Source organism: Columba livia, chromosome 9 (assembly GCF_036013475.1).
Source record: "Columba livia isolate bColLiv1 breed racing homer chromosome 9, bColLiv1.pat.W.v2, whole genome shotgun sequence".
NCBI classification, from domain to species: domain Eukaryota; kingdom Metazoa; phylum Chordata; class Aves; order Columbiformes; family Columbidae; genus Columba; species Columba livia.
Genome location: NC_088610.1, coordinates 23,039,857 through 23,055,834, shown reverse-complemented (window position 1 = coordinate 23,055,834; position 15,978 = coordinate 23,039,857). Strand labels below are relative to the sequence as shown.

Below are 15,978 nucleotides of genomic sequence, written 5' to 3'. Positions count from 1 at the left end.
TTGGGCTTAGGTCCATCAGTAAGTCCAGGCAGAACGGAGCAGAGTAAGGAGCTTGCTCTGAAACTGGGCACAACTGGGACCACAGGGACGTGGTGCTGGGAAGGAGAACGCCCAGGGGCTGACACTGCGCTGTGCTGAAGGGGACAGGCTGTGTGTGTACTGCTGGGGTGACGTGTGCACAGCAAGGCAGACCATGCTTGTATGGAAGCTATATGCTGCCGGCATTTTTAGTAAGGCCAGGCAGATTCAAAAGAAATAATTTTTGCAGCTACCGGAGTGATTTAGGGGGGAAATGTCACATAAATTTAATACATTTTTCACAACATAGTTCCTGAAGCGAAGAAAGCATAAAGCTACCTATCCTGCTTTTACTCAGCAGATGACAGTGCTGAAAATTATAATCTGTTGGGGAATTTTATCTCCTGAATTATTTATATTTTATTCACAGTTTCTGAGCTACTGATAATTTTTGCTTCTCCCTCCTGATTGGTCCTGATAGTTTATTTCCTTTCTTTAGGCAAACAAGAGTAATTCAAAAGTAGTGTTGCTTCTAGTTGATGATAATAAATTGATTAATACATTTGGGAATGATCTATCTTATCAGTGCTGGTAAAGAAACATCCCATTTTAGCTTCTTTGAGATAATAGAAGTGAAGAAGAGAAAGGTTAAATATAAGTTATTTATCAATAGACATTGTGGGTGAACTGGTACATGCTTGATAATAAAAGGGTGTTTTTCCTGTGTGAGAAGTATAATCTGTTTAAAACCTCTACATTTCGTTATGTTGTTGATGTTTCCCCAGGCTGAGTGAACAATGATAAGTATGTGTCTTTTTAAGTAATCAGTCATGGTTTGTTGGAAACAAGGATTGAACTGTGTGGAGATGTTGTAGGACTTTTTTCTGTGTGAATGGCAGACCAGCCATACAGATGCTGCATTCTATTCTCAGCTTAATGTGTGAAGGATTGGAATTTCTTTTTTTTTAAACCCTTGGCTTCTACTAACAGGAAATTGCTGTTGCTGGTAGGCCAGGGAGTGATGGGGAGCCATGTTTTTCTTAATTTTTGTTGTCCCTGTGTAGTAAATAAGAATAAAAAGTATTTCTTGCATTGAGAGTTTGTGGGCTGTGTGGTTGAGGAAGATATGTGGAGAGAAACAGTATTCATTTCTTATTTAGCTGGCTGAAAAAATACTTAAATAGGGAATGAACAGAAAACTCAATGCAAGTAGAAGGAGAAATGCTGAGAATGTGAAACTATGCACATAGTTTTGTAAAATACACAACAAATAATACATTGAACAAATGGGATTTATTTTCCTCCAACATTCTGTGACAAGTTTAATAATAACCTTGAGCAAGTTATATCAGTTTGGGAAAGTTGTCCCAGTAAAAGTCAATTGCAGTGAAGAGATTTTGGATGAATGATAAGGGTAGTTGAGGGCTGTTCTTTCAGCAGAAGTTCATGAACTGATATACTTCCTCTTTCTTTTTTCTTTATATAAGTCATTGTCTGTGAAATGAATCATGAAGTCTGGTCCACAAATCGTCAGCTATGCTATGGGGACTCTCCTGGAGTTTTCTGATTTTTATTCTAGCTGCTGGCATCTATGAACTACACAAGAGGGGACAGCTTTCTAGGTTTTTGACTTTTCTCTGTCCTAGGCATCTGTGTATATACATACTAGAAATGACTATGTGAATGTTATCGTATTGTGATATCTTCAGCATACACTGCTTTCTACTGGTAGACCCCCCCTTTTTTTTTCTGTGGTAATATAGACCAATTTTCCTGAATCCGTATGAGAATATGATCTGACATTTGTTAGCCCAAATGTATATGTAACCACTGGTTTTGGAAGATAGATCCATATTGACTTTAGTGATATAAGAAGGTAAAATGCTTTTAAATCTTTCTGTAGCACGGGTACCAGTGGCACACAGTGGGTCTCCCAATTAACTTCCACTTCTTATAAAGAAGGAAGTTTTAAAAATTTAATTTTATTTGAGAGCACTGCTGATACTTTGTAGTAAATAATTCTGAAAAGTCAAAGCATGAGAAACTCACACCTAATTATAATGGTAAGTAACTTGTTTCTGTAAATTAGATACTTTGACAAAGATAATTTGTTTAAGATAGAGCACATATGGTGAGAGATGGGAAAAAGCATTGTTTGAGTGCTGGTATTTTTGGGGTTTGTGCAGGACAGGATAGCTTCAGGATGTTGAGCTCGTCATGTTTTAACAGCCTTTCCTGTCTTTGTGTCACCGCTTATTGTTGAAACAGAGGAAGATTCTGTATTGTTACTGAGTTGCAAAAAACAAATGAGCAAGCAATGCAAGAAGCACTCCATATTGGGGACTGTCCTTTGTGGAGGAGGCTCAGATCTAAATATCTTATGATTGACACAGTAAGTCAGACTTCCATGGTAACTCTTGGCAGCACCATCAGAAATATGATTTTGGTGCTGCTTTTCCACTCCCGATGCTGCTGGCAGAAGCATTTTTGCAGCAGTGTGGTAAACTGAATCATAAAATTGCTCTGTATTAGAACTGTTCCCCCTCCCCCTTCCAGCCTTGGTTAATTTTAACCTTGGTTTTGCACAAGGAAGAGGGCACATACGGTTGTGTAGTTGAGAGAAGTTATGAAACTATGGTATACATGAAAGTAAAACTTCTGAATAAATGCAAAGGTCATACCTTTAAAAGGGCAATGCCGAAGTAGCGAATTCTAGCTTGAGTGTAGAAGGATAAAATGTATTAAGTAAAAACGGAAACGAAGTCATTCGTGAGAAGAGCAGAGAGGTAAAACTTGGGCAATGATCGTGGAAGAGCCACAGCTACTGGTTGGTATTACAGGAGACACGTTGGTCAGCAGCTGTTATGGGATTTAGTTGTCTCCTGTATGGTGCTTCCAACAAAGTTCAGATGGCTTATATTAATAGTTGATGCAGAGAAATGTTGTTTTGTGTACAGGTTCTTCCTTTTATTATTTTATTTTATTTTTCCCCGGACTAATAGTTTCTCTCATGTATGAGTAACAAGTGACACTCATTAGCTCATTTGCGTTGTGGCATTTCTTGGACAACTGTGGCTGTATCACAGTCATCCTTATTGTATCTTGTATACTTCTTATATCTTGTCGGTGTCAACCAAGTCCTTTTAGCTCAAACATTTTGAATTTTTTTTAATGTTTTCAATTTCCCAGTCTTTGAAGGGCTTGTTCTGTGCTGTTTTGCAAAATTATTCATGATTTTTTTGCTGTGTATCATATTCTGCTGTTAAAATGGTATTGAAATACCTTGAGCAAAATTCCATAGCTAGGAGATGGACCTTTGGCATCATCACACATCAACATCATGGTAAATAGACTCTTGATATTCTCTTGCTTTTGCAAACAACTAAGGTAATGGTGGTGATGGCTTCTGTTCCTTCCCTGGAGTACTGTTAAAGTCCATTTGGGGAAAGAAGAGGAAAATCAGAATTTTGTAAAAGTTGATTTTGTGTTTATAAAGCAAAAAAAACAAACACAACCTTAGATTGTGCTTTGTTGTTAATGTGTAGAGTGTCACACTTGCTGTGGTGTGGGAAACCATGAGACTCGCCGAAACGCAGTTTTGCTTTGTTTTCTCCTGTAACCCAGAGGAGCTTTTTCGCTGATGTTGACATGAGGCTTTCCTAACCATGGCTGTTGGCTAGCTCAAGTTTTTGGAATTCAGGCATCACATTCTTCAGGAGTGAAAAGTACTTGATGGAGACATTATATTTTCAAGTCCTTGTACACATTTTCATGATTTAACTGAAAGAGTGGTGATTTAAAACTAAGGCGATTAAGTCTCTTGGCTTTGCTGCAAACACTGATGGTTTTGTGTTGACATATTCCCTTGCTGCTCTGTCAGGATAAAATCGTTTCTTTAACCTGTGATCTCTAGTTTATGAAATTACAGGATTTCCTGCTTGTCCATAATTCCGGTCCGTGTCTGTTTTCTTAAAGCTCCTTCATACTGCAATAGGGAAAGAAGTTGTAATAAATTTCTGCTAAATCAGTGCTCCGTTCTTGAAATTATTACCAGCTCCCTTGGTCTTTGCCACCCTTGGAATTGCAGTGGAAAAAGGAAGTCTATTTTTACCAAGCCATTGCTCCAGGTCACAACGTAGCATGTTTGTACAGGCTGCAGGTGTGATACATGTGGTGCAGCTCCATCAGCTGAAGCACTGGACGGTTTTGTTGCGTCAGGAGTATGTCAGGTTGTAGAATAACACTAATAGTGGAAATTTAGTTCAAAGTAGCTTTGAATATAAAATGGAAGAAAGAAGACTTTTAAACCAAGCCACCTTTCATTTTATGTATATGTTATATGCTTCAGGAAAACTAGTACACAATTTTTTCAGAGATTTTTGACATGATAGAAATGTTCTAATCTCCCACCTATAAAACTGCTCTTTCCAGTTACAGAATTTAGATGGTGCCCAGAAGGCACAGAATTGTTTTTCTATATCTAAAAGTGTAACAATATTGAATTTGTATATTATTGGATAGTCTAGTGGTTAAAAGAAAGATTGTGTGTACTGCTGGGGTGACGTGTGCACAGCAAGGCAGACCATGCTTGTATGGAAGCTATATGCTGCCCTTTTTGGGCATGTGGTATATGATTTGAAAACTACGTTATGTTAGTATATAAATAATCTGCCTTAACATGATGGTAAGTGTGAACATTTTGTGGAAGAGGTTAGAGTTGTTCCACATTTTAGGGCAGATAGAGGAAACGTCCTTTGCATGATTTGCAAATGTAGGTTTGGGTTTTTTTAGCCTCACTTTCTGAGGAAATGAAGCTGATGTATTTGCCAAGCCAACCAGAGAGACTTCTCTCTTCCCATACCTTTTTAATCCTTTGACAGTTTCAGCCAATATGTCAGGAAGACAGAGGTGTTGTATATAATTATTTTCCAATGAACCTTGAGTATATAAGCTGCTGGGTAGAGAGGGAAATGCCCTCTTAATTCCTACAGTAAAGGAGAGACTGCAGTGGGATATCAGTGCTTATTGCACATCAGAAAATCCTCAGAAGTGCATGTCCTGAGACCAGAAATCCCAAGAAGTCAGAATCGTTGTGTTTGCTGCTCTACGAACTACTGGTTTATTTAAAATTGTGGCTATTTGGTATGAGCTATTAGCAGGATGACATAATGAGGTGAAAAACTGGTGAAGCAGCCAAAAGTACGCAGTAGATATGTCTGCTACATGAGCTCATTCTGCCACGTGGGAGCTGCAAGAACATTATTTCTAACTGATGTCAATGCTGAATGGACTCATTGGTCCTTTTTTTTTTTTTTTTTCATGTAAAAGGGAGTTTAAAGCAATGGAAATGTTGTGTTCATAGATGTTGGGGAAAACTTGGATGATATGAGTATAGTCATGGTTGACTGTGACATCACTCATGTTCTTACTCTTGTCTTTATTCCAGTAATATGTCTGATGCTCTCGCAAATGCAGTATGTGAACGCTGCCAGACTCGATTTGATCCTGCAGAGAGGATTGTGAACAGCAATGGGGAGCTCTATCATGAAAACTGCTTTGTCTGTGCTCAGTGTTTTCGCCAGTTCCCAGATGGACTTTTTTATGAGGTGAGATCTCATACTGTATGTAAGAGAACAGAAATATCTCCGTTAAAAGGCAAGCAATTAAGTGACAATTCTGGCAGAAAGGTGAATTTCCATCTTTCTTGCATGTTTAATTTCTTAGCCCTAAACCTTTGCTATCTTTTTGAGGGGCTTCCCACTTAATTTCCTTTTATTTTTTTCTCTTCCATACTCCTTCATATACATCAGTAACAATAAAAACCTGTGTGCTTGCTCTTGGAGTGAAAGGCATTTCAAAAAGAATACAGAAGATGTTTCTTAATATTTCCTTGGACACGTCTTTACTTTTAGATATTTTGTACCAAACATTTCCAGTTGGGCAACTGAAATTGGTGAACTCAGTTGAAATATTCAGGCTGAAATATTTTTACAGAGTATGTCTGAGTACATATTTTGAATAACACATTATTTTAAACATGCTGTGTTCCTTATTTGCCTAAAGTTGTACTCTTGTGTAGGAGGAGTAGTTTTGAATTACATTATTAAAAAAACTAAAACAAAAATGAAGTTAAAGCTAACTAGAGGAAAAGGACTTTGGATACTTCAAGATTTTTACTGTCTTGTAGCAGCATTGCTATTGATTTAACTGTTACACAAATTGACCATAAGGCTGAAGCCATATCTGGATATTTCTTTAAGAAAAATCCTTAGGAGTTTAAAATCAGGTGGAGGCAGCTAGAACTGGAAAACTTTGATGACCCTGACTAATTCTTCATTTCAATGGAAAATCATGCTGAACTATCAGAATGTAATTAATTTATTCATGAAGGCTCCTTCTCTCTTGTTTTGTTCACAGTTTGAAGGCCGGAAGTACTGTGAGCATGACTTTCAGATGCTGTTTGCTCCTTGCTGCGGGGAATGTGGTAAGATGTGGTGCATGTCAACACCGTGGGTTAACAGGTCTGTGCAAGCCTCCCACCACTGCAGTGACTTCCAGCCCTGGGTTGGGACTGTCGAGGTTATTTTAAAGAGCTCTAGAGGGAAGCAAAGCATGATACCAGCAGTGATTTGGGATGTCCCATTTAGAGAATAAGTGTTAGGGGTTTTTTTTCAAAGTTAGACTATAATAGTTCTTGTGGAATTAAAGTGGAAGGGTTATGAAGGGCAGTAAACTTTTGATAACTGTTTTCTTCATGTGTCTCAAGGCGTTGCTTTCCTCTTGCAGGTGAGTTCATCATTGGGCGTGTTATCAAGGCAATGAACAATAACTGGCACCCAGAATGTTTCCGCTGTGAGCTCTGTGATGTAGTACTTGCTGACCTGGGATTTGTGAAGAATGCGGGCAGGTAAGACAGAGCAGGAGCTCTCCAAGTTGTATCAGTGTGTTATTGATACAGTAGTGAGATGTTGAGAGTGGTCGGTTGGTTGTATACTGAGAGGTAAAGCTTGAAAAGGTACAGAGGAAGCTTTAAGGAACAGATTGTGTTCTTCATCCAATGAAACACATAGAGAGCAGAAACTCACAGTTTAGTAGCTAGTGTATGGGTTCTGGGAAACAAAGGGATTTCAGGCAAAAGCTGAATAGCAAGTGAGAAAAAAGGATTATGTAATTCTGGGAAGGATATTTATCAAGTAAGCTACTGGGCAGGAAATCATGTTATTCTCCTGGCCTTTTTGCTGTATCTCGAGGATTACAGCAAAGCCTGTTCAGCATGTGATTCCCTTGGTCTTCGGAAATCATTCATTTTATATACAGAAGTATAAAAATGAGACCTAAAGGTTGATTAATACTTTTAATTAAGAAATAAGGGATAAAAACATAAAAGGGAACTTGTACAAAAGTATACCATGATAACAAAATAAAACAATCCAGCAGTTAGCAGACAGTGTTGCACAATCCATAGTTAATTTCAGGCTTTCATAAGTCTTGAGCAAAGCCTAAGTAGTATCCTAGAGTTTATGTTCTTGCTACTAAATGCTGAAGAAGGGAAGGTTATACACTTGTTCCCTGTCCAGCAGGGAGCCCTCTCAACTCCTTTTTCTCTTCAGTCCTGCGTGCAACTTCTGTGCCTTTGTTTTTGAAGTTGGGCATAAATGATTTTCTTTTGACACCTAAGCTTGTTAAAATGGGCTGTTGTGATAGCACCTAGGGGTGTTCCTGGGTGTTTTGGGAAATCAGCCAGGATTGAAGCAGTTCAAGCAAGATAAAAGTATGTTTGATTGTATAATTTGCGGACCAAATCTAAAATGGTAAGGAACTCATTCCCAAAAGGATAGAAGAGAGAGATGTGTGTATATGTATCTGTATGTAAAAAATATAGTTAATCTGTCACGTGATTTCCTGTAATATTTATCTCTATAGCATAGAAGCAGTATTCTAATAAATACTATTGGGAACTCTTGGGTTCTTTTTGCTGCTTCTCATTGTACCTGGTTTTCCCTGGTCTGCCTGTCACTTCCAGATGTATTTCACTGGATGCAGTTTCTGTCAGTGAGGCTAGGTAAGATAATCCCTACTTTATCTGTAGGGAATTAATAACCTTGCTACATAAGTCACAAAAAATAACTGTAAACCACCTCAAAGATAGGAATCTCTTCTGGATGAAATATACTTCACTTCTTCATATGCTTACATTTCTTCACTTCTGCCGTTTGGCCTCATATTCTTATGATTCAGTATGTAGTAAAGATAAAAGCAGTATTCTTAAACAGCCCTTTTCTGTTCTTTAGTTTGAGGGTTATCAGGGTACCTGATGTTTTGCAGATAACTATGTGAAAGAGGCATTATTGTAAATATTGTCCAACCTCTGTCTGCAGCCTTAAGACAATAGCACAGGGCAGATGGAAAAGATAGTGTGAAGTTTAGTGCTCATCTGCAGCTCTGAATGCTGGGAAGAAGAAAATATAAGTCCCATCTTAATTCCAGTCCAGGTTGGGTGCAGTGCAGCATTTTCGTCTTTTTTTTTTCTTGCTACAATTTAGTCCCAAGTTTCTGTCTATTGTGTGTAAACACATTGAATTTGGAGACTTGAACAAGATGTGGAAGTATGCTGTCTTTTCATCAGGCGGGTCTGTCTCAAGAGTGGATCTCTACTGCTGGCACAATATAAAAAAAATAAAGTAGGCTGCATGCATTGTGCAGAGGAAGAGTTGTTACTGAATGCTTTGGAAATTAAGTTCTTTTTTATAAGGAAAAGAAATCCTCTTTGCTCCCTTCCCTATTCCTAACTGTTCAGCCCTCAGTTTCATGTCTTGGAAGTCAGCAGAACTGTACTTTGCAGTTTCATTAAGACAAGAACATGTGATCTTGGTTGTCAGAGGGGCTCTTGCTAATTGCAGTCCCATCAAAATAACAGAACTTCCCTCCTCAGGATGAGTGTGACTCTGGGTAGACTATCTTGCTGCATATTTGTGCTCTCAGCTGATTTTGGTGGGATAGATCGTTCTTAAATTGAAACAGTGACAAGAGCCATGTTCACAGTTCAGATTTAGCACTTAGTGAGCTTTCATTTGTTTTTCCCTCATATGTTTGAGGCAACATTACGGTCTTTTTAACACAAAACAGATTGCACAAAGCCTCACGAAATTTCTCAGCCACAAAAAAATACATGACTGGGTCAAAGGCACCATTTAGACTCGTGAGGCAGGAAGTAATGCGGTTGCTGAGGGCGAGAATACGCTGTGTTTCGCAGGAGGTTTTGGTCCCGTTGTAGTGGAGAATGTAAATGTAGCGATTGACATGGTAAGGTACAAAGCAAATCAGAAAGATCATCAGGACCATGATGATCATTTTGATAGCTTTTTCCTTCAAGTGTTTCTCAACTCTGTTCCCACTCTTTAGGCTTCTGATGATCAATAAGTAGCAGGTCACCGTAGTAACAAATGGGAAGGTGAATGCCACTGCTAAGGACACGAGAGCATGACGTGATGCCTTTTCTCTGTAGAGCTGCAGGCAGATGGTCATGTTGTTCATCTCCACTGTCTGCACACTGAGCAGCAGCGGTGCCATTGCAATCCCGACTATAACCCACAGAAAGGCACATGCCAAATGGGCGTAAAGGGACCTGCGGAGCTTGATGGACTTCACAGGGTGCACAATGGCCAGGAAACGGTCGACGCTGATACACATGAGGAAGTAGATACTGGCATACATGTTGAGGTAAAAAAGGAAGCCAGTGAGTCTGCACGGGATCTCACCAAATGGCCAGTGATTGCCAGAAAAGTGGTACACTAGCCGGGTGGGGAGTACCAGCACAAAGGACAGGTCAGCCACAGCGAGATGCATCAGGAAAATGTTGGCGGGTGTGCCTGACTTCTGGTCTCGAATGAAGAGCCAAAGAGCCAGGGCATTGCCAACAAAAGCCAGGATGAAGTCCAGGAAGTAGAAAGTGGCAAAAAGGATGTTCTCCAGGTGTGTCTCTTTGCCACATTGCTCTGATGTTTCCAAAGAGAAAGTTGATTGATTTGAGCAATTGAAGAATAGACTTGAGGGTTCTGCTGGGCCATTCATTTTTCACCACAGTTTTGAAGAAATAAAACCCCAAGAAGCTGAAAGAATTGAGACAGCATGTTACAAAAGATCCTGGGTTTTTTTTAAGGGGGAAAAAAACAACCAACCAAACAAAACTAACACCAAAGAAACAAAAGTAAACACCCACCCAGAAACACACATGGAAATCAGTGATGTCTCCTGTTTGCTAGTATTAGTATTTCATATGAAAAGTCAGTCTGAGTTTAAACACATTAAAATTCTGAATGTCCTCCTCGGCTGGGTTTTCCAGAGCATTAATTCCTGTTGAAAGAACCACCATAAAGAGCAAGCTAGCTGATGATGAGCTTGTCTCCAGCCTGAAGTCCTGCATTTAAGGCAAGCACATCTAGTTCCAATATAGGAGGAAATTTTTCAGATGGGTAGCAGCATCTCATTTGAACAGCAAAAAGCACTGAATTGACTCAGAATAGATTATTAGTAGTGCCCACACTGTAGGTCATCTGTCACAGTGTCATCCTTCCCTGCATCTTTCATCTTTTCCTGGCATAACTCTCTTCCTCCCTCAAAAGCCTGAACTCCCCTGTAGCTTATCCAGGCCCTTTTCTAAATAGCAGCTTAGTAAAACTGAGCTTAGCTTTGCTTCTCTGTTATCTGCAGCGTCCTGAATAGGATAAAAAAAATATGTGGCTTTTTATACATTTCTCCTCTGTGGTTATAGGTGGTAGGGAAATGTGCGCAGCCTGAGTTTCCAGCACTATCTCTGTTTCTTGGGTTCCTCAGAGGTGTTGCGCTATGTGCAGCAATCCCTTCATTGGGCTCACCGCTGCATTTTGTACTGCTTGACCATTTCTCCTTTAAAATTCTATACATCTGTAAATACATCCATTTTCCACTACTGAGATTAAAATTTTAAGATGGTTGCTGATGTTGTTAGGCAAAAATATTAGTTTCAGGCAGCAGCTCTGCTGTATGTTGAAATCTTAGATCATTAGACAGTTGATCCAAGGCATCACGCAATGCGTCCACCTTCCCAACAGAACTGGTTATTTCAGATGTCTAAAAATATTAGTGGTTATTAGGGAAACTGAAATGGGATTAAACACAGACCAATACATTGGAAAATGTAAATAAAATTCCAAGGTAATTGCCAGCTTTTGTTTGGCTGCCATCACTTTCCGGTGGAGAGAAGGCTACAATAGCTAGAGGTGAATATACTGGACCACTTCTGTTTAGTTCACAGTTGAAGAGACAAAAGTCAACAGGGAGACTGAATGGAATTCAGAAACTGGAATTTCTTCATATGGCCACAGAGGGGCCTTCTTCCTCCATGGGTTGCCTAAATACCCTGCATGTTTGTGACACAAAAACCACTCCAGGTCTGAGCTGTGTGCTTCTCTATAGTCCTATGAATGGCAACAAATTATTATCTTGGTATTACAATAGTGCATGTGCAAGGAAGATTGTACAGCCCTTTTTTCCTAAGGGACATTTTAGCTATAAAAATACATGTAAAATCTTGCTTTCATGTATAAAAGGAAAATTCCCTGTTGCAGTTTTGTGTGAATTTCCAGGGTTTGCAGAGGACCCTTCAGTTTTTCTTCCCAGCGTTTATTTGTCCCTTACAGAGTAAAACCTGCAAGCATTTTTGAACACAAGATTTTGAAGTTTGTATGTGACAGTAATGTTGAGTGCTCAAATACTTGTCCTCCCTGGATGGAATTAGTTTAAGTACGTATTCCTCTATCGGCTACCAAAGGAGATATGTGATGAGACTATGCCTTTTTGCTGGCTGTTAATTTACAATGGGACATGTCATCTGAAGGCTAGGTAGCGTTTTTTTGTGCCAGGCATTTTGTTTAAATATGCTTTTCATCTGCAAAAAATGAAATTGGGTGATCTTTATATACACACACCTGCCAGTGATTGGGTGGTCTGATGGCTAAAGCATTACTATATACATGGTTGCGACACCACCGAGAAAGCTGGACAAGCTGAAAAAGAAGCAGCAAGGACTGTCTAATGAAACAGCGGGGGATGTCTCTTGTCTTATTGATAATGATTTAAATCAGTTCAGGAAGTGAAGCAGAAAGCACTTTTTCCCTCTTTACAAGCTAACTACTGGGGATGTAGCAGCGTGATGCAGTGAACGCATTCTATTTGAGCTGATTTCCTAAGGAGGATCGTTGGGATTCAGGTTCAGCTGAGTGTTAGTGCCAGACCTGGAACAGTCAGGACTTGAAAGTCGAGAATTTTGTCCTCACTGATGGCAGAACTGAGTCTGCCATTGGTTTCTCTCTAGACACGCTTTCACTGCAAAATACAATGGGATGAAGTAGAAAGGAGAATGCCAGGCCTACCTAGAAGCCCATATGTCAGTGTCAGGAAGGAGGAGGCGTAGAGCTAGTGATAAAATGGAAATAATTGCAGTCTTTTCACATGAGTGCCTTCAAAGGAGAGCTGCTGTTATCTAATTTACTCTTTAGAGGAAGGTGGAGGGAAGTATTTTTCGATGCCTGGTCAGAAGTGGTAGAAAAGAGAAGTGAGCCTCTTTATAATTTTGCTTAGGTTTTAAATTAGAAGGGAATTTAAATCAAGTTTTTAATTTTCTTTTCAGTTTGTTTGTTGACATGAAATTTGTGCTATAGTTGGTTAGGAAAATATCTGATGTGTCACTAGAGTTAATTGTTGAGTTTATTTTTAGAATTGGAGTGTTTTCAACAAAATGCTACAGCTTTTCAAAAGTAATAGTTCTTGGTATATTTGTAATTATAGGCAGTGTGGAAAGCCTTTTGCTGTTTACAGCTCTGTGTCTGTTTTGCCAGGTTTTATCATACCAGTTTAAAATAAATATGTTTCATTTTTAGTTTTTTCTTTCTTTTGGGTTTGTTATGCTTAGCAAAAAGCACTCAAAGTCCTAGGAATTTGCTTGTACTAGTCTGTATGAATGCTGGGAGTAAACCAGAAACCTTCCCAAATGACCTGGAATGTGTATTTGTGCTAAGCTATATGGTGCAAGAGGCTTTGATTCCAGACAGAAAACTCCTTTAGGAGTCTGGCTCATTGTGCAATAATTTCCACTTGGATTGCACTCTTGGTGTTGTGCGAATATTTAGTGATTTATGTATTGCTAAACAGAGCACTATTCTGCAATGAGCCATTATCCCGGGCCTCTCAGTGCCGTGCTGGAATGGGGCTGTCCCCTCTCATTTGAAATGCCTGCACACTGGTCGTATTTCATGCTCTGTTTCTTTTCTGCTCAGAAACAAGCAAGATAACAATCAACAAGGCTGTCAGGATAGAAACAACCTGATTACCCTTTCAGCAGATGCTCTACCTACCATTAATGAAAAGATTAATAAGCAGATTGAAAGATTGAAAAGATTAATAAGCAGAATAAATGTTTAGCTCATCATAAGTTAGTTACTTAGTTGATTTCGAGGTTTTGTTATAATGCAAGTAAACTGAAGCGTATGTTAGGGTTTCTGGTGGATTTTGGATGTTCCTATTCTTGCTCTCAGCTAGAGAAGTGTCTGCTTTGGGAATATGCTAGTTTGTGGGGTGTTTTGTTATGGTTATAGTGTACTGTCAAATGTGAGTGTCTTATCAAATGGGAGTGTTTCCTATCTTTCACTGAAAGGACTCTTCATTAGAAACAGTCCACTTCTGACTGAAATGATTCTCCTGAAAATCACTCCCTGCTGAGCCTCCCACCCTTCAGCTGAAATACTTGTTTCTTGTGAGCCTCGAAGCAGCATCAGAGAGCACTGGACATACTGTGAGTTGTACATTAGGTACAATTAAGTTTGAAAACTTTAATGTTTATGAGAAGTGATGTAAAGAAGAGTGGGGAAATTATTTTTTGAAGATCAAAAAATGCTGCCAGTTCTTAGTTTCAAGCATTTCCATTATATTCATCCACCTCTGTGTGTGTTTTTCTACCTCACTGACACCAACTAAAAGTAATGCCACTAGGAAAGCTCTTTCCTTATTCTGCTAACAGAAGTTTGTCTCTTACCTCTTTACAGTGAAGTCCTATGGGTGGAGTGTAGGGTCCTTTTGGGGAAGATCTCAAGGAACTCCCTCTGATGACAGCAAACCAAATAGAAGCAGCAACGGTGAAAACAGTGAGATGATCCCAAAAGAGCACACAGTTGCAGAGTTGCTGAGCACGGAGAGGGGAGCCCCTCTATATAGTGTCCTTCCAGCTCTGATAGCGCATTATCAGCTCAGTCACACAGCAGCGCAGGGGAGAGGACACCCCAGCGCTGAAGAGCTGTCTTCATCCCAGCTGAGCCCTTGGCACAGGGGCTGCTGCTGCTGTTACAGATATGAATATACTGTATGAATATTCCAGTGTTCGTGGTGCTTACTAAAGGCTGCTACTGAACTCCCAGCCGTGAACACAGACTTCTTGGAGTCCCCTGATTATTTTAGGAGGGTGGAGAGAAGCATTGTTTGGAGGAACTCTGGTATTAATAGACACAACAGGACATTTCAGAATAGGATAATTCCATAATGGTGGGAGTGGGGAGAGGGAGAGGGGCGGCTGCTATGGTAACAGCTTAGCCTGTCCAACACTTCCCTTTGCCTGCAATAGAGGAGGGTCTATGGGTCGGCAGAGGGTTTGTGAGCGGGGAGGGATTGATAATGGTTTATCAGTGCAAATGGCTCAAGGCTTCTTATTCAGCTGAATGAGAGGGGTCTCTTTCAGGACACTTGCTTCAGGGTCCCTATGTCCTGCCCCGTATAATTACTCTGCATTTGACAGTGCCGAATAAAATTGATGCCTTTATGCTGAGATGAGCACAGCTGCATGTTTCCTTATAATGGGGTGCTGTCTGCTTTTTCTGGACTCCGTCTGGGCAGACAGTAGTTCCAGCCCTGGAGAGAGACACTTGCTGACAGGAGGACTCAGATTTGGAGAGAATAATAATGATACTTAGCACTTAGACAGGCGCCTGCCAACTGAAGGTCATAAATGTTTGAGGTCTCACAACAACATCTGTGTTGTATTCTTACCCTTAGATCTGTGAAACGGGGATAAGTGATTCATTTCACCAGAATTTTGGAAGGGGCCTTGCAAAGAGACCCCAACTTCAGCCGTGAATCTACCCTTTCCATTGGAACTTTCCCTTTTGTCTGGTGTCTTTTGAGAATGACCTGTAAATCTCAGCGAGTGTTTCACATAGTGATATAATGAAAGGAATTAAGCAGGCTGTTTTATCACAAAGAAGGCCGCAGAAGAGTAATTCCTCTGTCCTTTTTGGTTTATCATAAATTCTTCTCAGCTTGCAGTGTTGCAGCTAGAGGGGCAGGTAATAGGCAAGTAACTGAACAGCTTTGCCTCAGAGCTCCTAAGTATTGGGATAAAAATGGTGGATTCCATCACCCTTCACAAAAGTTTTTTATGCCATTGCCCAAGTTTTTCTACCAGAAATCTGACTTATCTGCCTGTTTAGGACTGTACTTGTAATATGTTCTAGAACAAGTCATACGGTTTAGTTTCAGGTCGTGCTGTGAGGATCAGGGAGTTGGAGTCTATGATCCTTCTGGGTCCTTTCCAACTCAAGATTCTGTGTGATAGGAACACAGTTACTTTTACCACATAAAATTGCAAAATCACATAATTCTGTATTTTCTTTAATTTAGGACTAAAAGGAATTTGCAGGCAGAAGAGCTAGGATTCAATGGTCTCTTTTTGTCCTAGCTATTGAAGACTAAGGAATCCAGACATGGTAAAGGCATTTGAGCAATGTGCTTTGGTTTAATAGGTTTTATTCTCTCTTCTTGACCCCTGCCCCTGGTACTGTAATGCCTCTGTTATGTCTGGACACCATAGTTTTAACAGAGAGAGGGTGTTGCCACTTTTCCTTGCTCACCTCTCAAAAATTATCTAGAAGAACTGGA

General features: G+C 39.8%; 2 protein-coding genes across 11 annotated transcripts in view; one reads left to right on the top strand and one right to left on the bottom strand.

Annotated features, from left to right (window-relative positions):
- LIMS2 (LIM zinc finger domain containing 2) overlaps positions 1-15,978 on the top strand; it is a 34,422-nt gene that overhangs the window by 10,121 nt on the left and 8,323 nt on the right. For 9 of the 10 annotated variants that reach the window (XM_065073186.1, XM_065073185.1, XM_065073184.1 and 6 more), the window contains 3 exons: positions 5,465-5,624; positions 6,436-6,502; positions 6,805-6,925. In XM_065073186.1, the coding sequence (XP_064929258.1) occupies positions 5,469-5,624; positions 6,436-6,502; positions 6,805-6,925 (344 nt within the window). In that variant the 5' untranslated portion in view covers positions 5,465-5,468. Of the gene's footprint in view, positions 1-5,464; positions 5,625-6,435; positions 6,503-6,804; positions 6,926-13,824; positions 13,847-15,978 lie in introns of those variants that run through there. The other variant, XM_065073191.1, reaches the window with a different exon arrangement.
- Positions 7,359-15,860, bottom strand: GPR17 (G protein-coupled receptor 17). The gene is made up of 2 exons (XM_021279850.2): positions 14,087-15,860; positions 7,359-10,127 (listed from the first exon to the last, which is right to left on the bottom strand). The coding sequence occupies exon 2, from the start codon at positions 10,087-10,089 to the stop codon at positions 9,055-9,057; it is 1,035 nt and encodes a 344-aa protein (XP_021135525.1). The 5' UTR covers positions 10,090-10,127; positions 14,087-15,860; the 3' UTR covers positions 7,359-9,054.

Bases quoted from the DNA above. Each gene is read 5' to 3' on its own strand.
- GPR17 (XM_021279850.2), bottom strand. From the start codon at position 10,089: ATGAATGGCCCAGCAGAACCCTCAAGTCTATTCTTCAATTGCTCAAAT.